The 20,241-nt window shown below is 39.7% G+C and overlaps 1 protein-coding gene across 1 annotated transcript; it reads right to left on the bottom strand.

Annotated features, from left to right (window-relative positions):
- Positions 1 to 996: 996 nt before the first annotated feature.
- Positions 997 to 12,492, bottom strand: DLK1 (delta like non-canonical Notch ligand 1). The gene is made up of 5 exons (XM_069018277.1): positions 12,329 to 12,492; positions 11,396 to 11,459; positions 10,838 to 10,968; positions 6,349 to 6,490; positions 997 to 2,124 (listed from the first exon to the last, which is right to left on the bottom strand). The coding sequence occupies exons 1-5, from the start codon at positions 12,396 to 12,398 to the stop codon at positions 1,383 to 1,385; spliced, it is 1,149 nt and encodes a 382-aa protein (XP_068874378.1). The 5' UTR covers positions 12,399 to 12,492; the 3' UTR covers positions 997 to 1,382.
- Positions 12,493 to 20,241: the final 7,749 nt, after the last annotated feature.

Raw genomic sequence — 20,241 nt, 5'->3', positions numbered from 1 at the left:
GGAAGCTGGGAGACCCAGGAGGGTCACACCCCAGGGTGGGACAGACCCATGGCCTCACCAACAGCACAGGCTCACAGAAGCTGAACACATCACCAGAGCTGGTGCTGGTAAATGGGGCCCATTGGCAGTTCCAGACACAGCAAGTGGAGAACAAGGTACAGGGGTCATCAATGGGCTCCAGGCAGGAGCAAAAGCAGACAGGGCCAAAGAAAGGGTTAGAGTGCAGGTCCAAAGGGTCCTTTCAGCAGATGGGCTACCCACAGTAGGTTGTCCAACGACCAGCTGCAGGCAGAGGTGGAGCCCAGCATGGCTACAGCACAGCTAAGACCAGAACCAACAGCACTGGGCTGACCCAGCATGGACCTGGGGGCAGCCCCAGATGAGGCTCCTCAGGGAGATGAAGACTTCTTAATGCCCTCAGGCCCCTGCCATTTTCATGGCTTTCATGACTCTTTGCCTGTTTGCCACTGCTGCTTTTGATTCTTGAAAACCTTGTCCTCTCCTTGAAATGTGACAGAAAAAGCAGAAGCGAAGAATTAAAAGCAGCTGTCCTATTTCAGGTGACACATGACATCTTTTCATTTCTCCCCATGACACAGTCATGAAGGAAACTTCTCTCAGCAAAGTTCTTTAAGGAGTATTTATAGAAAAGTCAGAATCTGATCCTTTAAATCTCTACTAGGTCTCTAAGAAGGAAGACACTGAAAACCTTTTTAACGTTTTAAAATAGATTAAAAGAGCAATTTATAGATGCAGCATTTCAAGCAAGAGACCTTTAACCTGAAATTAATATCCCAAAGACCTCTAAGATTCTATAGAATCTCTCTTATAAGCATGTAAAAAATAGCAACACTGACTGAATAGGTGAGATATCAGTGTGAATTTGCTCCTGCTGGTTGCAGTCTCTAAAGCCTTTGTCAGATATAGCAAAAGAATTCAGCATGGACACTTTCTGCAAACTTTTCTGTAGAATAAGGTTTAGAAATGAATAAATAAACAAGTATAGCCCTTAACTCCTGTTTATTAAAAAAACAAAAAAAACATTACTAATTTGCAAATACTGTACTTGCCAGATAAACTATGCACAAGACAAGAAAGCTGCAGTACAGTTCCAGTGATAAGTCATTTTTTATTTTACAAAAAATAGCTGCCTTGAAAAGGAATCAAAGTAACATTCCTTGCTCTTTAATCAATTTTATTTTTTTTACCTTTTATTTTGGGGAATGAAAAAATCCTTAGCAAGACAGATAACGTTACATTTCTTCACTATCACTCAATGCAATTTACAGCAAATATACCCACAAATACTGAGGCCAACCACAGGCAACAAATTTTACATATTGCTATGAAAAGTTGCAAGATGCTGCTTGGCTTTCAAGGGCCTAGATGGCAGTGTAGTTCTTAGTGTAATTAGTCAATTTGATCTTCTCTGGGAAGATAATATTAACTGAGAGGTTTTCCCCATTGTTAGACTTCAGAAAAAAGTTCTTTTTCTTGCGCAGGAGATGACTATATTTGGCATTAGCAAGCCACATTTCACATTTTGAAAAAAAAACAATCCCAGTTGTACCCAAGACAACAAGACAGGTAAGCAAGCCCAGCACAACAAAACATATCACCTGGCTTCTACTCAATAAGGGATCTGCATTTTGGATTGTTTCTTTCACTGTTATTTTCAGGATTTCCTGTTGTTGATGCACTGATCTGTGGTGAGCTTTTGAGGGTGGCTTGTAATTCTGCACATGCTTTGTCTCCATATTCACTCCAGAGAGACTTGTGTTTCTGCTGGGATGTTTGCAGGTCACGCCAACAAATTCTGGTTTACAGACGCACTCGAACCCTCCCTGGGGATGTTCACGGCAAGTCCCTCCATTCTCACATGGGCCACTTGCACAGAATGTGACACGGCTGCTGCAGAGCTTTCCTGTATAGCCATGGAGACAAGAACAGCTGAAACCCACACCAACATCTGTACATGTTCCTCCATTCTCACATGGGTTGGATTCACAGTCGTCTCTATCAATTTCACAGAAGTTGCCAGCAAAACCAGAAGGGCACAGACAGGAAGCATGAGGTGCAAAACCGTTGTCATCAACACATGTTCCTCCATTCTGGCAGGGAGAACTAGGATAGATAACAGATACAGAGACAAAATTGAAGTCCAATGGAAGAAACTACTAGGAAACACTTTATAAAATAAAAAGAGCCAGTTTTCTTTAGAAGAGCCCATTCCGAATGCAAATCCACCAGTCAGTGAAGCTGAATGAAGAATGAGTTTGTTCAACAGCTTTGTCAATACAGATTATAATATCTTCTGCTGACCCTTTGAGCAGGATTAGTACACCAGTATATAAATTCAACCCAAAGAGCTGTGAAAGAATTTAAAATTATTTCAAACATTTATTCAAATTAAGCTTCTCACTGTTTTTATATGCTTGGAGCTATTTAGCTGTGCAACTATTCATACAAGACAGAACAAAGGCATGAGCAGCATGGCTGCTCCCTTTCTACTGGATTATTCCTAAAATAATCTATATATTGTATTGACAGAGCAAAACACTGCCACAGCAGCTAGACATAAAGCTGATTGTTTTTATTCTGCCTCTCTGGTGGTTTCATGACACAAAAAATTTAGAAGCAAACAGATACTTTCCTATAAACTGCTGTTCAGCCAAAATTTTTGATAGATACAATTACAATAAAAAATATCAATGAAGAGATTTCAGCCTGGGCAAAGACAGCTGTAATGTGAAGGCAGTACTAAAGGAAACCAAGTATTTCTGCAAACTCTTTTAGTACTTCCCAGCTGGTAGCCTGGTATTATGTTTTAAGTGATGTAAATTAACAGAGATCTTTTCTTCTTTACAATGCAACTGTGCCTTACTGAGTGTAATGCCGAAAGATATGGCCACCCACTGACTGGCACAAATGTGTCCATTCAGGGGATCTATGCAAAGTGCACTTGGTCCTTCAGCTGTCTCTGCTGGCTGACAAGGGTTCCTGGGTCCCAGGTTTACAAAAAAACCTCAAACCCCACTTTCATGGCACTTCATCACATATGAACAAAGCTTTTAAAACTTACCTTGTAAGAAATGAAAAATATTTGGCAAAGCTTAGGACAAGCCTCTTTGACAACAGAGCGTTTTTTAATACTTATGTATCCCTGAAAACATATAGGTACCATCTGATAGCTGAAAAGTCCAAGCTGTTATTTAAGGCCCCCCACTTCCAGGGCAAAGTCCCAGGGGTAATGAACCTCACAGCTTCAGATGCAGACAATTCACATATGCAGCAGTCAGTAGCAACAGGCTGTTACGGAATTCCATGGTGGGACACTGGGATTTAAGAGATCTGTTGATGTCTGAATGAGATGACTGTGGAAGAAATTTAAGCTCCTGGCTACAAATGGTCCCTGATCACTGGTCAGAATAGGGCTGGGCTATTCACCATTGCTCTGGGACTACCTACAGTAGAGATTGCTCCAAGCACCTCTGGCTTCACTGGGGACTGAAACACTTGGTGGCCACCCATCAGGAGAGCTTGAACATTGTGGCAGAGGAATCATCTGTCTGTTTTCTGCTGCTTCCACATTAACTGCTCTGTCCTCTAGTACTGTTCTTCATTTTAGATGCTGGCTGGGGAAAAAAGCTACTAAAAGAACATATTGGAAGTCTGGAAGCAGTATTGAGAAAGCAAAACTGGACTTTGACATGGACATTGTTAGTGACAACTTGAGGTAAGGAATTTCAAAACATTATCCAGCCACTATGTCTTTTTAAGCAAAATAGAAAATTTGAATTGTACTGTTCTTGAGTGGTTATGGCCTTCCTAGAGAGTTGAGCACCCTCCCTTACCTTTATGGGTCCCATGGAAAATTGGACAAGCTGGTTTGCATATGAAAATGTGTAGAAGTTTGAACCCTCATGGCTGGCTTGAATCTCAGTACTTTCTAGGGAAATGGGAAGAAATTGCTGGAGAATATAAGTGAACCTTTTTTCTGAACCTTTCAGAAATGTAAAATATTGACATAAAAAACAGTTAAGGGGAAAAAGGCAGAATTTTGAAAATTTTCCTTATTTATTATTAACAGAGTTGGATTTGTCTAATTTAAATGTGTTTAAATAAATCAAGCCCTAATATTAATTTCCTTTAATAAATTCTGCTACTTTTCATTTTTGGCATTTAACACAGCAAGGTGTAGTACATGAAGGGTTAGTTGTGGAAAGCTTGTCCATACCACTTCTTTGCTTCCCAGATAGTCTGGTTTCTTTTAGAAAGTACCATTGACTCCTCTGCTTCAAAGCAAAACCTCAAAACATCACACAGAGTTCACTAATGCAGATATATGTAAACAGACTAGAATAAACACTTTGATTTGTGAATTGTCCTGGCTCCATCTGTGAATATTAACTAAGAAGCTGGCAGTAATGCCACTGAGATAGAGAGGAACCGAGAGGAAGTGAGATGTGAATGAAATGACACCATCCGAGGAGGTCTCCTTCTAGGATGTGGGATGCACTCTCTGGTGGACTGTGAATTATTAGCAGACATGGAGTGCTTATGCTGACAAAGTTGTCTTTTTGAACTAAATGCAGATTTGCAGAGCCTGCTACTCATTTTCCTGAAAAAGACAGCTTCCTAGAGAAAAAGAATCACTATCTCAAGTATGTTGCTTTCTTGAGAAAAATTGTTCATAATTTCCAGACTAGTTCAACATTCAGTCCAAAAACAGAGTACCAACACCAAAAAAAGTAGTTTCAGCAATTTAAAACCAAAAGGGTTTTAAGGAAATACACAGAACTAATCTGTGTTATTTTGTTGATGCTGTATTTTTGGAACTCACCTATTTTTTGGGATAGCTAGTATATATGTCCACATTGAATTACTGAAATATTTGCTCTACAGATGAAAAGCAGAAAAAGCTATTCACATCCCCCATATTAGGCAAGTAGCTTGGATGTGATCCATTACTCTTTCAAGGAACTTAAATTTCCTCATTGTCAGTGAAGAAAAATGGGCAAAACAGAGTAGCTATCTTAGAAGCTGAAAGTAAACCTAGACAGAACTGTGTGAGTATCCCCCAACTAAAAGCAATGGCAAAAAAATTCTACTGACATGTAGTTGTGAAAGAATGGCAATTCTTGCCAGAGAGAGTGAGAGGTGTTAATGTTCCTTAAACGAGATTGTACAAGTCTTCAGGAAGGTTCAGTCATAAGGTAGATCTGAATACTCATAATTATCTATCGCTGAGCAAAAAGAGAACCAGAGGGTACCAATATAGAGCTAGAGAACAAGAAGGCAATCTCCTAAAAGAAAACAGTGATTTTAGAGTGATAGTTTTACCAAGCTTGTATCCACCAGAAAGGCATTTTGTATGTTTATGGGATCAGAACTTTGATGAGCTAGAAGACAGCACATGCTTCTAGATTTCAACAGAAACCCCAATTCACATTATCTATAACATTGAAAGGTCTTCTTTTTTTAAAGAAGTTCTACCAGTGACTTTGCTGGAAGTTCTTTAGTCTGTGCCCATTGCCTTTTGCCCTTCCACTGGGAATCTCTATGAGAAGTCTGGCTCTGTCATCTTTGCTTCCCCTCATCAGGTACTCACACATGGGTAATTTCCCCAGAGTCTGCTCTTCTCCAGGCTAAATGACCCAGCTCTCAGTATGTCTTTATAGGAGAAATGTTCCCATTCATTAATCGTATCCACGGCCCTTCACTGGACTCATTCCAGTATGGCTGTGTCCTTTTTATATTGGGTAGCCCAGAACTGGAGCCAGCAATCCAGATATGTCTCACCAAGATTGAGCAGAGGAGAAGGATCACCTCCTTCAATCTACTGGCACTGCTGTCCTTAATGTCCCATTTCTTTTAGAGGATAGAGAGCAATGGTCTCCCTGTTCTGATGGAAGTGTCTCCTTCATTTAACTATGGACATATTATTATATGTTGGTTAAGAAAAAAGGACATACTGGTGTTTTCATGCTGACAGCTTGTGTGCTGACTACTGTTTATTAGGCTTTGTGTAAGTTATCCCTCACCAGAGGTGAGAATGCAGGATGGGAGTCACTTCAAGTTTGTTTATGAAAATCACGAGAAGGCATAAATTCACCACAATAAAATGTGCAAATTAGCACTTTTAGTACTCAAGTTGTGCACATAGAGTCACACTGATAATCTATTAAGTCTTTACAATATTAATAGATCAGATTTGTAAAGTTTGATAATAATATCAGCAACTATCAGAAGCATGATGTATTCTAGCACAGACATACTTCCACTTAGCAAAGAATTCTGAATAATAGAAGTGTAGATTTTAAATGCATGGCAGAAATCAATATTTACCCATTAATAATGCAGGGTCCTTTCTTGAGATGGCAGTTTTTTCCCGTAAATCCCTGGGCACACAGACAAATATATCCTCCATCACCAGTCTCTATACATGTTGAATTATTGGTGCAGGGCTTTGCAGAACATGGGTGAATATCTGTTTGAAAAAACCCAACAGGGCTCAATTAATCTAATGAGAAAGTCAGTAAATTATATACAACACTTCAAATAAAATATAGCTTTAACAATACTTAACTCCACACTTTATAAATTCTGATCTATTCCCCCCTTTGTTAAAATGGAGTTCAGATTGTTCAACTATTGCAAGCAATTTCAGCTTATTTTTCTCTTTCTAGCTCCTGCTTGAAAAATGTGTTTGAATTGCTCCATTCTATAAATAAGTAGTATTAGACATAAAATATTAGTATGGGAGAAGGAGTCTAGCCGTACTTTCACAATTTTGGCTTCTCCATGAGCAGAATTCTGATAAAGCAATCAGGAACTAGGAATTCTCCCTGCTCCCTGCCTATATCATTATGTGCTTATGAACAAATGTTTCATAAAAACAGAGATCAGCAAGTTACAAAAAATCTGTTAAAATTTCATCTTTTGGCTGGGCTACATTCAACCCTTACATAACTGTACCAGAAGACATAGCTGTATGATGTCTGGACCCAAAGTCACACATCTCATTTTCTTTGCAACTGCCCTGCTGAGCCACTTCCCACTCAAACGATTACTGAATTTTTTAAATAATTAAAACTAAATAAACAAACAAGTGCATATTTTAGCAAGCTACTGCAGCAGCTGCAGAGAAGTGCTGACTGGAAGGTATCTGATGCCTCACACACACATATACACACTTTCTAAGAAGATGAAAAGGGATTTAAGGGCATTTATATTTTACTTTCAACAGCATAACATGAAATTTAGATGATATCATGAGGTACTGCAAAATTGTAACCACAGCAAAACAACAGCCCTAGCTTTCAAATACAATCTTCCCTGGATAAAAGGTTCTATTTCCTAATGTATTAGCCTGTTCTCATTGCAAGGCAACAACTTAGCATGCACTTTGAGTGTAACCTCCAGTTTTCACAAGGACCAAAACAATCTTGAGTGCTTTTTGGAGCAGTGTTGTTTGACAGCTATTTTCACAGACTCTAAAGGCAGCTAATAAAGCCTGTCCTTTGACAGAGGAAAAACCATGAACTTTGATGCAGGAGCATGGCAACTCTCTGAAATATATATATGTGAATAGGTATGTGTGTATATATATATATACACATTACTGTCAATAATTTATGTCAGATATTTACATTTAAAACACATCTTAAAAGAGTGTTTTACCAGGTTCTTTTAAAACAGAATACATAAATTACCTCAATTAGGCCGTTTTCTCTATTTTTCTTTATTTTACCTCTCAAAAGGCCAACAACCAAGTGGTAACTGAGATGAGAACTCAAAACAAGGATGTTACCTTTACACATATATTATTAATGGCCTCAATCCCATTACCCATTAATTAATTGTTGCATCAGACTAAATACATGAAACAATCACTGAGTGTTTTTATGAGGAAGACACGCTCAGTAGTAGGAGTTTGTCACAGCAGGATTTTTCGCCCCTGTCTCATGCATTCATAGCATGGGCATTAGACTACTCTCTGATGAGTTTACCAACATGTGCCCTTGGCAAAGCAGTCCAGTGACAAGTAGGACAATTTACTCCCAGCTCACACTCTATCTTGGCTTTTTAGCTAAACTGAGGCCAGGATTCCAATAGGAGGTCACGGACCAGCTAACACAACTGTGTGGCACAGCCAGGGGTGACAAGCTGACAGATCTGATTTAGCAAGGCAGATCAAATACTCTGACTGGGCTGTCATTTTTTTCCTGGAACCAAACTGACTAAATTGATTTTCCCTTTGTTATGGTCAATGTTTGATGTGGTTCCTGTACTCTGGAGTGTATATCAGCTGCAGAGGGTAAGTGTGCTGTGCAGCCTGGTTCCAGGCCTTCACACAACAGATTGCAAGGCTGTGTTTCCACAAGATGAGAAGATGCCATGGCATCATGATTCAGTTCAACAGGCCCCATTGCAATGAGGTTAACCAGCAGTGTTAACATCAAGACCAGCTCACAGATGTCTTTCTTCAAGTGCCTTGTCTGTCCATGTGAGTAACAATAGTCACAAATGCTACCACTGATTCTGCCCTACATGTTTACAGTGGATCAAGGCCAACCCATAACCTGCACGTCTTTCAATTACTAGGACGGTTGCTCTTGACCTGAACTGAGAACCAGGCTGCCCATATTAAAAACAGCTACACAATCAGAGGCATTAACAAACCAGTTGGTGATCTAAAACTACTCTAGAAAGGAATTTCCATGATCAAAGCCAAGGAGATTGTACACTAACTTTTCTACAAAACAGAAGAAAAGAGGTATCATCGCCAGTCCAAATCATTTTTCCTCCCATGCTTAGCAAGCAAATAAACTGCTGAGACTCTATTTTACAAATGTTTCAGTCATTTGAAGTGGCCAGTGAACTTCAGACCCTCCCACAGTTTTCCATTCTAGGTTTTTCCTTCCTGTTTCCTAACCTGATCAAGTTTCATTTAATGGTATCTTTAAATTAATTGTAACTACCTATACTGACTTTATACAGCCAGGAAACTGACACTAACTTTTGGCAGAGGATGATGAGATCAAGGCCTGAGAAATTAACCCATTTGAGGTTTCAGTGCTTTATTGGGTCAGGATAATAATTTGTGTCAACCTTCTAGTAGTAAGAAGAGGAGGACGAGCACCCTTCTCTTGATCCCTTATGGCAAATAATGCATTTAGAGTAGCTAAAACCACTGAGATGAAAGACTATCAACGTTGCTGCAGATTAAAAGATAGTTATGTCCTTTTGGCTAAAAATTCTTGGCATCTCTTCATGGAGATCTAGATTCAAATCAGCAAAGAAGACTCTGAGATGACTCTGAGTGTTGCGAGAAATAATAGTTTCTGCACTTAAACATGGGATACCCTGTTTGGTGGGTTCAATTTTCAATGCATTTTTTTGCATCCTAAGTAGCAGTTGCAAGAGGGAAACAATTGCAAAGCTCAGAATTGCAAAGATATATCAGTACTAAGAAATTCAGCTATGCAATTAAAGCTTTTAGAAGTAGCAGTGAAGATGCTACCTTTAAAAATGTGGAACTTTGTATTCACTGATAAGCAACACAACTGAGCCTCCTAAGGTGGGGATTGTTCTGTGTAGCTTTAGAAATCTATGACTGTAGATCAGAGAAGGACTTATTCCTCCTCATTAACTGTAATGGGAATCTAGGTATCTGTCTCAGGTACAAACACATATGTGAGACGTGTCCAGAACAACATCTGGGAGTTTATAGTCACATGTGCACCACAGATGTCACTGCTGCTGCCACAGCTCCTGCAAACATACCTGGACTGACTTTAAGAAGCCTCTCTATGCTCATGTGTGCAGTCAGTGAGTACAGGCTGCAAAACCTGACAAGAAGGTAAATGAGTACCTGAGAACCTTGCACCAAATTCCGTGTCACTGCAAGGATGTGACCTACCTAATACCTTCTGAGTCTTTTAGTCATCTTGAAAATCTTACACAGTTCAAACCGTCTTCAATGACCACTTTGGCTATATATTGGAGAGCTCAGGCATGCTCTATAAATTATAAGCCATATACCAACAAAAGCCTGAAAGGCATGAAGAGAAAATGAGGCCCTGGACACCTGTCATCTCACAGCTGCAGCTACATGGGCTGAACAGCCACATGCTCCTGGATGCTCATGTGGTCTCCATCTCCTCAGATCTCTCTGACTGAACATTTGCCTGTGTCAGCCAAAATAAACCATTTCAACAAAGGCCAATTCTTCAGCTTGCTTATGCTAAGCTGGCTTATTCTGACTGGCAAAGGGTGAGAGGGTGCACACAGAGCTGTGCTTACCCCTCAGACCTGACGGGGAAGTGGCAGCCTGTTCAGGAAGACCTTTTTCTCAGTTATAGTAATGTTACTTCACTGAATCATCACCGGGTTAATTAAAGAAAAAAATAAGCACAATGTTTCCCTTCCAAGAAGTACTGAGAAAATAGCATATATACATATATATAATGTGCTACATAAACATTTAAAATTATTTAATATATACAAGACAACTTGTATTTTGATTAGAAGGGCTTACATGACAACAAGGGAGCAGTTATTTGTTGGCCTTGTCCATGATAATCAATGTTTAAAATAGAATAAATTTACACTTTGCTCACACATATGCCCAATTACAAAAGATACTGCATTGCTTCTGCCTAAATTATTATAGAAGTTCGAGATTTATGTGCCGCTGCCCAGAATCTCCTCATTATCTGGAGCTAACATTCAGTATTTTAGAATTAGCTCTCCAGAAGGACTTTGCGTGTCTCCAGCACCAGATGGGGCTGCTTCCCCTCACTTGCTCAAGGAGAGAAAAGGATGTTCAAACCTGTGTCACAGAGGCTGCCAACCCAGCCCTCCTCACAGATGCACTGCCAGGGCTTGGCACAGCTGCCGTGCAAACACCCAGGGAAAGGAATACACTGATTACAAAGTGCACCCTGCCAGCCAGGTTGGCACCTGAAAGAGATAAAAGACCAGATAGAAACGTAGTTTATTTTTAACAAACATAATTACAAGGATGCCCCCGTTATTGAGGCACAATAAATAAACTTTTGTATACCAAATTGTGCTATTTGAACAAAAGCACACCATAAGTGCTTCTGGGATACTAGAAGCAGTTTATGTGAAGAAAACCATCTCATTCAGTGAGAAAAAAAAGCTAATCAATGTAAATACTTCATACTGAAAAAAGTAAACTAAACAGGTATATAGACATCCATGATCTATGATTCCAGTTACTGTATCCTAATCGAGTGCTGCTTCATCACAGCTCCATATTTTCAGACATTCAAACCATTTCAGTTTCTATCTTTCTTAACAGGACTATGAATTATTGAAGCTGACCACTCCTGTGCTAATACCCCTGTCTGACAGATCATTTTACCTGCATTCACTGGGAAATTCACAGAATCCATTCTCTGGATGGCAGCCAGCTTTACAGTTCACGCCTGGAAGAAGAGATTTATAACATCAAACCAGAAAAATCAGCACAAAAAACACCATATAGTGTCCTATACACATTGGTGATGTTTAAAAGAACGTAGACTGCAAAATTTTCCATTTCTTTTTTCTTCAAACACATTTTTGAAATATAAAATTTGAAATTAACCTAATCTGGAACATGTTATAGGCTGTTCCTACAGGGCAAAGGAAATGTCATAAAGAATTAATCACATAAGAATACAAAGTCACTTTAGCACACGCAAAGTGTATGTAATATCCCTATACACTTTTTAAAAGCGTAATGTCAGAGCAGATTCACGACTGTCATTTCACGACACGCCACTGCAAATGCATTGTTTCAGAACTACTTGAAACACCAAAGTACTTTTAATCAGAAAATAAATTCCATTTAAAACAACTTACAATAAAAGCGTTGCATTCATTTCAACCCTACATCAGATGAAAAAAATGATTTTCATTAAATCATGCATAAATAACGTAAGTTAAGGAGAAGAGATCTCAGTCGCAGGTTTTCTTTTGTTTGTTTGTTTAAGCATTTGCATCAAGCGATGCTACTCTGAAAGATCACCGCTAGCCACTGACACCCTACGCCAACGGCAGGAGAAATCCACTCCGTCCGCTGCCGAGGAAAAGCTTCCCGACGACACCAGCATCTCTGGCTGGAGCGAGGGCTGGGGAAGCCTTTGCCATCCAGGGACTCCGGGAGGGCTCCCGTCATCGCCGCTGCCCGCCCGGCCCCGGCAAACTCCCCAAACTTTCCCAACTCGCCTCCCCTCCCGCGACACTTCCCGCGGCGGCGGAGCCCGGCGGGCAGAGGAGCGCGGCGCCCCGGCGCTCGCCTCGCCGGCCTTACCTGGGGCTGCGGGGAGCACGAGGGGCAGGAGGCAGCAGCAGCCGAGGATGCCGGCGGCCCGCAGCCCCATGGCCGGGCCGGGCCCGCTCCGCGCCCCGCGGGGAGCTCGGCGGACGCGGGGCCGGGAAGGCGGAACCCCCCCGCCCGCAGCACCGCCGGGCTCCGGCGCGACGGGGCGGGAGGAGGGAGGGACGGAGGGCGGGGAGGGCTGCCCGCCTCCCCCCGCGGGCGGGGAGCTGCCCACGGGGTCGGGCAGACCGCGGCCAGCGCCTCCGCTGCGAGCCGCGCTCCTGCCCGGGGGCGGCCGGAGGAGCCGCGCACCTCCAGCAGCTCCAGCAGCTCCAGCAGCCCCAGCAGCTCCAGCAGCTCCAGCACCTCCAGCAGCTCGTCTCCTGCCGCAGGCGAGGGGAGGAATCCTGTAAGGGCGCGGGAGAAGGGAAGTCTGGGGCGAGGGGGAGTGTTAAGCACGCCTCTGGTCTCCCTAAAACTTAGACTGGCTGTCCGCAAAGAGCTAATCTGGGGCTTGTCTTCAGAAATCTAAAGAATTCTCAGTCGTTCCCATCAGAGCTCCAACTCTTTCAGGAAAGACCAGGGAAGGCAGGGAAAGTAAGATACTGTTAGGTTTCTGAGGCTTGAGAATTCAAAAAGGACCTCACCAAAAGGTCCCAAACTGTACCTTTAGAAGTCACAGAACAGATCAAAAATAAACATTACTTTTACCACGAGACAATTTAAATTCTGCATTTTATTCTGTGATTGTACATTTCTCTTTTATATATCTTTGTTCTTCCTTTGTGCTGTCCCTTAAGGAAATAAACTGGCTATTTTTTATTCTTTGTCTTCCTTCTAGTTCATTGTTTTCTTCTTTTAAAGAAGTTCTGCTTGGTTTTTAGGATTCCTGAGGGATCTATTTTTTGCCTGCTGATGCAGTGCTTGCTTCCACCAGACCTCATTTAGTAATTTGTCTGCTTTTATATGAAGCAACTAGAGATCCTTATACTATGGTGAGAAAATTCTCCAGCCATCTGCTTTTCCTCTAGAATTACAATGGGCTAATTCAAGATTACCTGCCTGAAAATGCACAGACTGGAAAGCACTCATTAACTTCAGATAGTCCATGTAGTGGTATTTCAAGACAATCTTGTCACATAGGTTGAAAAGGTTTGCTGCTAGCAATGCTGCCTTTTAGTTTTGACCAAGAATGGAGGAAGTAAAGAACAGAAAAAGGAAGAGTGGAAAATGAGGGTTGGGTTAAAAGAGAACACTCAGGAGTGTGAGAGGCAGACACTGCTTCTTCAAATCCCTCCAGAAGCTTTGGTATCTGAGATAAGCTGTGCCTATCTGACTCTATAAGCACAGTTTGCCTCCATGCCTTTTCTGCTTATCTTGCTTTCCTTTTACTACTGAAACATTACTTATTATTTTGAAAAGGTTACTTTGCATCACAGCTTTTGCCATAGCTCACCAGACCAAGCCTTGCTGGGGTGTTGTCCATGACACCCTGGAGAATGTGGAGTGGTAATGATGACTGCTTAATCCTTTACTCTGCCCTTCTGTAAGCCTCTGCTGTTGTAGGGCAAATATTAGCAGCTCTTTGTTCACTTTGCTTTTGGCCTTAGTTATTTGTTCACACTCAGGTTGTGATAGGCCCAAGGTTGCTTATTCTTCCCTTAGGTGGTAAGTTCTCTGCTTGCTGATGTAGAAGCCCTGCTATGTTAGACCTTTTATGCATTTTTGGACCAAGAGATAACCTGGGTAGTTCAAAGGGTTCTAAGCATTCTTTGGTTCTCGACCAACTAGTAAAGGAAGGCTTTAATGTTTCTGCCTTCTATCCTAGAAATTTCTCCTTGTATTCTTTTTTCTTGAGACCTTAAGAGTAAAGAATCTGTAGAATTCATAGGCTTTATCTGTACACTCATCAATGTCAAATTATCTGCCTAATTTGCATTGTAAATAGATACACTGACATATGATGACACGTTTCTTCTATTTTCTGAGATAACTACTGAATACCTGCTGTATTGTTCAAAACTGGCATCTTACAAAAAATCATCAGGAAAATCTGGTTCTCACAATGCTATGTACAATGTTATAATGGCCATTGCAAACTTCAATTTTTGTGCTCTCCTTACTTTCCGTGCTTTTTTAAAATAGATACACTGTTAGGCAAAAATTACCTACTTTTTAGAACAACTCTATTTCTTACTCTTCTATGTCTCGGGGGTGCCTCCTAGATTGCTGAAAATAGGAAAAATCTCATTTTTCCCATCTTTTCTACTTTCCTCAACTGTTATCTAAACTAAACTTGGTAATTTTATTTCTAAGAGGTCATAATCCTTTTCCTTTAGAGTAGAGTCTATCTGTTGGAACAGAATCTGCCCAGATACTAATCCAAAAATAATTTCAAAACAGAAACCCAGCATTCTGTAAATCCAGGCTAATTCTCTTCTCTTCCTCCTTCCACCTGAGTAAACCAAGATGAAAATAATTTTTACTTAGCTTGTTTACTGCCAAAAGCACTCTGAGCCAAATCTCCATTGTCTTTACAATACTTCTTGAAAATTACAGTAACTGTGTTCTGTGTTTCAGATCTTAGTGATTTGTACTCAGGATGACCTTAATTTTTTTATCTTTTTGGGCCTTTGCATTAGAAGCTGGAAAGGAAAGCATCTCATGTGATAGCTGTCTAGGTATGGAGATCATCCAAGGTGTAAAGATTGTATTTATTTCTTCACCTAAAAATACTTGAGTGGTGAGTAGAGATTGAGGATCTGCATCAGACAAGAAACACAGAGCAATTCATTGGCATTACAGCTCCTGAAGGTCCCTGCAAACTCTGGTAGCTGGAATCTGACGCTATCATCAGTGTCACAAAGAAACCATAAACCTTGTAAGACCGCACTTGAGGAGGTGAAATAACTTTGATTCATTTGGACTACTTATACATATTGCAAAGAGAAAGGGAAAAATATCAATTACAGGGCAGTGCCCTGGCACTTTTTGAATTACGGTATCAGGAACTCTGTTGTGGAGACGTTTATCCTTCATCCCTTGAAGTGATCTCATCAGCCATGAATATACACAGGCATAAAGTTTTAGGCTCTGTTACCTGGTTTTACAAGTTTGTACTCAAAGACTAGTGCTGTCCATTAGAAGAAAGCTCATCAGATGCAGCTGGAGCCCTAAGGAACTAGGGCTAGGAACTAGGAACTTTCACTCTTTCTGTAAGGCTGTCCCATCTTTATGTGTGCTAGGACCAGATGGGCTGAAGCAGCCTACAAACTTGCTGGGTTTGAGCAGAACATCCCCTCTTTCCTTTCCCTCTAACCCTTGCCATGTCCCAGATGCACAGTGGCATTTGTCCCCCCACGCCAGCTTGTCTTCTGCTGCCTCTGGCTCCTCAGTGAGCTGACTCAGTGCGCTGTACTGGCAGGTGACTGACAAGAAAACATGAAATTATTTCTGCTGTCACCATACCCTTTTCAAAAACATGTTTCTGCTCTTGCAAAAGGCAACAGGTGAATGCCTGCCAATGTCAGTGGGGAGACGGGCACCTTGTCCAGCTCTGTCTGTGTCAGGGCACATAAGCCAGAAAGTTTTTCTTCACAGAACAGATTTCACTGCACACTGAAGTTGCAGCTATTACCAGTGAGCTAGAGATTGCCAAAATATATATTTTTTAGCACGGTAAATTTTCCCCATTGGAACAGTAGCCAAAATGTGTAGAGCTAAAATATACAGCAGTAATTTACAGAAGTTAAAGCCAAACTCATTCCTTTGCCTTGTACTGAAAATCCTCACAGCCTCCCTCTCTAACTATTGTCAAAGCAGTAGCTCAGTGCTATCAGTCACCCAATTACTGTAGCACAGAGAAGTTTGCCAGCTGTTTTGGAAAGTACATTACATGAAATCTTGGCTGCTCTGAGGACTGAGGCAGAACTTTCATCACTAGAGCAGCTTTCCACTGTCTGTAGCAGACTTGATCAAAAAATAGATCTGATTTTCCTCTTTCTCTGTGTTAGGAATGTCAGAGATTTTGCCATCCCTGAGATCATAGTCTAGTCCTCCTTTGATATTTTAAGGAAATAGACCTAAATGTAGAAATTTGAAATATTCAGTAAGATTCTTAATATTTCTTCTCTGAAATATTCAGTCTTTACTCTGTCAGATGTAAAAACTTAGCAATTAAAATACAGGGTCAAGAAAATAATACATGAAAAGCAAAGCAAGACAACAGCAAAAAACTTTATTCTTCTAGTAGTTTTCCATCACAGCACAAAAGATGAGAAACTGGAGAAGTATAGGCATAAAATAAAATATATTCAGAAAATATGATTCTGTCACTAATGCAAACAAAAATGAAATCTTATCCAAAGGTGTTACAAAAAAGAATACACGTGTATTTAAAGAAATCTAAGCAAAGGCATTTTTCAAAGATCTCGAAGAGTATCACTGTCATTTTAGATAGTAGTAATCGCTGCCTGTACTTGAAGAGTAGAATAACATAGGTTAATTGAATGACAGTGTGAGAATCATGGAAAGATTTTTTAGTATAAAAACAGAGAAATTATAAAAGATAGATCCATCATGATGTGTGAAAACAGGAAAGACAAAAATGCAAAAACTTGTAGCAGACAGAAGTAATGGCCAGTACTGTACTTAGAAGAAAGATTAATTTAGCCTGACATTTGCTTTTAACACTGAGGTTGACCCGACAGTATGACAATTTGTCATCAGGGTAGAGGCAAAATAATTAATTAGGTGTCTTTAAGGAAATGTTAAGTACACTTATGAGGAGACTAATTTAAAATCATCATTGCCTGAAGCAGGTGTTTGGATTAGGTTACCTGAGATGTCCATTTCAATTTGTGGTCCTCCAATATCTTTTGGTCAGGCAAACATTCCCTTGCAAACTGATCTTAAAAAAAGCCTGAGTCCTAGGAGTTTTTAAAAGGTGCTTGACAGCCTGACAGATGTCAATAGTAATTAGGAAGTTTTTATCATAGCATGTACAATACATCCAACATGCTGTACCAGCTTAGAGATGCAGATAATGTTCAGTTTGTAAATCACATCACCTTGCTATGTTTTCCTGTAGTATAAGAGATTTGGTGCAGTGAATACAAGTGTAGATTCTAAATAGTCAGCCAGTAAACAGAACATTTTTTTTTTTGCTTTGTTAGTAGTATTGCATCTTAAAATATATCTTTAAGTACTTGCCTGAGGCTAGAAAAATAATTTTACTTCCTACATAAAACATAACTAGATCTGAGACTACATTTCTGGGCAGGGGCTGACTGTGTGCACACAGGGGACAAAGCAAGAGAGGGAAAAATAATCTCTCTGTTGAGGCACAATGTTCTTAGGTTTTCTGAATTGACAGAATAAATTATTCTGTCTTCTGGCTGAAAGGGATATTTATAAAGAAAAATGGACAATTCACTGCAAGACAGACATATATTAGAATGAATAGCTTAGTTTTATCTACATGGAGTTTGAAATGATAGAGAGCTATCAAGGATTAAATGTTTGAGAGAGGGGGAAATTCAACACTGAACCTCTGTTCAGGTCTTTTGGAAGATATTCCACATGTGAATAATCCAGAAAGTGAAAGCATTGCTGTGTATTTCTGAGTGTGTGTATAATCTATTCAAATTTAGTCTTTATAATATCTCTCTATATATGATAGCTATATATGGGGAGTGAACAGGAAAACAAACAGATCTAGGGGAAGTATATAACAGAAAAATAAATGCATGAAGAAATATCTTATAAAATTGTCATTTATCAAAACTAAATAGATGTACTCTGACAATTTACAACTTTTACACTCTGAAGACTCCAGTGTATTCTGATACTAACAGTTTCAACCTGAACTCTAGTACTTAGAGGAGCCTGCTGTTTTTAAAGCTTTGAACTGGCTCTGATGGAGGCTTTAGGTGGCAAAAAATAAATGAAAAACAATCCACATGCCTTTCTAGACTCATTACTGCTGTCAAAACTCTAGTTGCTATTCAGTCTTTGATTTTGTCTTGATCTCAGCTGGAATTTTTGCAAACTACAGAAGCAAGCTGTTATTTTCAGTCTTAGTGCTTTCTCTGATTTTGTGCCATTTTAAGGGAAAGATGCTGCATTTACTTCCATTATATACAAGCTCTAACAGATCCATTGTTATTTATACACCCTCACATATGGGTATGTTCTGCTGATTCCATCACATGCCAAAACATTTCCGGTAGTTTTGATTTGGGTTTTTTTGGGTTTTTTTCTGACAAAGAGACCAGATCACTTCTCTACCCTGTGTTGTTTGTTTGGTTGTTTTTTGTTCAGCTTTTTCCAAAATATATGTTTATTTTCTCAAATTTCTGTGGTGTTTTTTTTATATATGTCCACTAATTCTAGAAATCAGGTGAGCTTAACGCTGTCATAGTCGCATTCCGTGTTTTTTTTTTTTTTTTTTTTTTGTTCTCCACTCTTATATTATAACATCTCTATGCTGTACAATTCTGTCCTTTTCCATACTGTTTCTAATTATTTTTTGTTCTGATACTTTTTTTTAATGTGGCATCTTATTGTTATGGTTTTCATTGCTCTCTCTAATGATATCGTTAAGCTATAAAATGGAACCTAAACTAAGTTCTATTTGCATTATTATGGTTACCTTGCATTTTGTTTAGGTCTATTTAATCTTCAATTTGTTACAGGGTATTATATAACCATCAGTTGAAAATGATCAGTTTTGATGAAATTTCCACTGTTCTCTATCAATGCATTTTTTCCTCCTCGGTAGGGGACACATGAAAAAACTGCCTCAAGAGTATCATTCCACAATTGGTGCCATAAAAATAATTATTTGAGAATTTAAAAGAACCCAAACCAGAAGGAATATCTGAGGGGAATAATAAAGCAGAATATGCCAGAAGCAGTCCTTTTTGCCATAGCCAGAAGCTCTTTCCCTCAGTCTAGCATCAAGGCCAAGAAAAACAGAGATTGGAAAATTGTCAACCCTTTATACACAAGTAATATCAAGAAAATAATTTTCACAAAGATATACAACCTGTTTCCTTTGGTTTAGTTCATGTCTCAGCTCTGCACTTGCCAGGAAATTTTTCTTCTTTCTAGCCTTATCTTGAAAGAATTTGCAAGTGAAGGACAAATATTTGATAATGGTGCCACAATGATATATTGTAAATTGTTAATGATGGTAAATGCTTCAAGTCAGGAAGCCTGAAAATTTTTGAATAACAAAAAGTATGACTTTTTTCCCTGTAATTCCAGTGTGAAACAAATTAATTACTTCAGCGAGTTTATCCAGTGCTTAGTACATATTAATGTAGAAGGCTCAGTGATAGGAATTATTTTATAAAGCGTGGTTTAAGATTAATGTTGGAAATTAATTCAGCAAGAATGTAATTGTTGTTGTTGTTGTGCCTGAAACACCTCACCATTCCTTAGTGGTGAAGATTGAGCGAGGTGGCCAAAGCAAGGCTGAATTAAATGTGGTTTGTTTTTCCCAAATCAGATCTAACTGATAGGATTTTTGCAAATCATATGAAGATAACTTGATAAGCAAGAATGAGTTTGCTGAGATCCTGCTTTTGCACTGGTTTGTTGTTGGTTCCATTTCACAGAGACAAAAGCTGAGGCACAAAGAAATAAAGTAATTAGTTCAAACTCACGCTTGTGGCTAAGTCAGGAATGCATGGTTAGGTCTTCTGCATCCCTCTTTCTTCTTATTATTATTATATTTAATAATAAGGTTCACCTTTGGAGTGAACCACAGACTGGGAAAGAAGGAGAAAGAAATTAGGCAAAAAAAAAAAGAAAGGAGCTTTTTGGTACAGGCCATGTTAAAAACTGGAACTAAATACAGAATTCCCTTGCATTCTGAATTTCCAGTGATGGGTATTGTC

The sequence above is a fragment of the Aphelocoma coerulescens genome, chromosome 5, assembly GCF_041296385.1.
Source record: "Aphelocoma coerulescens isolate FSJ_1873_10779 chromosome 5, UR_Acoe_1.0, whole genome shotgun sequence".
NCBI classification, from domain to species: domain Eukaryota; kingdom Metazoa; phylum Chordata; class Aves; order Passeriformes; family Corvidae; genus Aphelocoma; species Aphelocoma coerulescens.
This window is presented reverse-complemented; position numbering and strand designations above follow the sequence as displayed.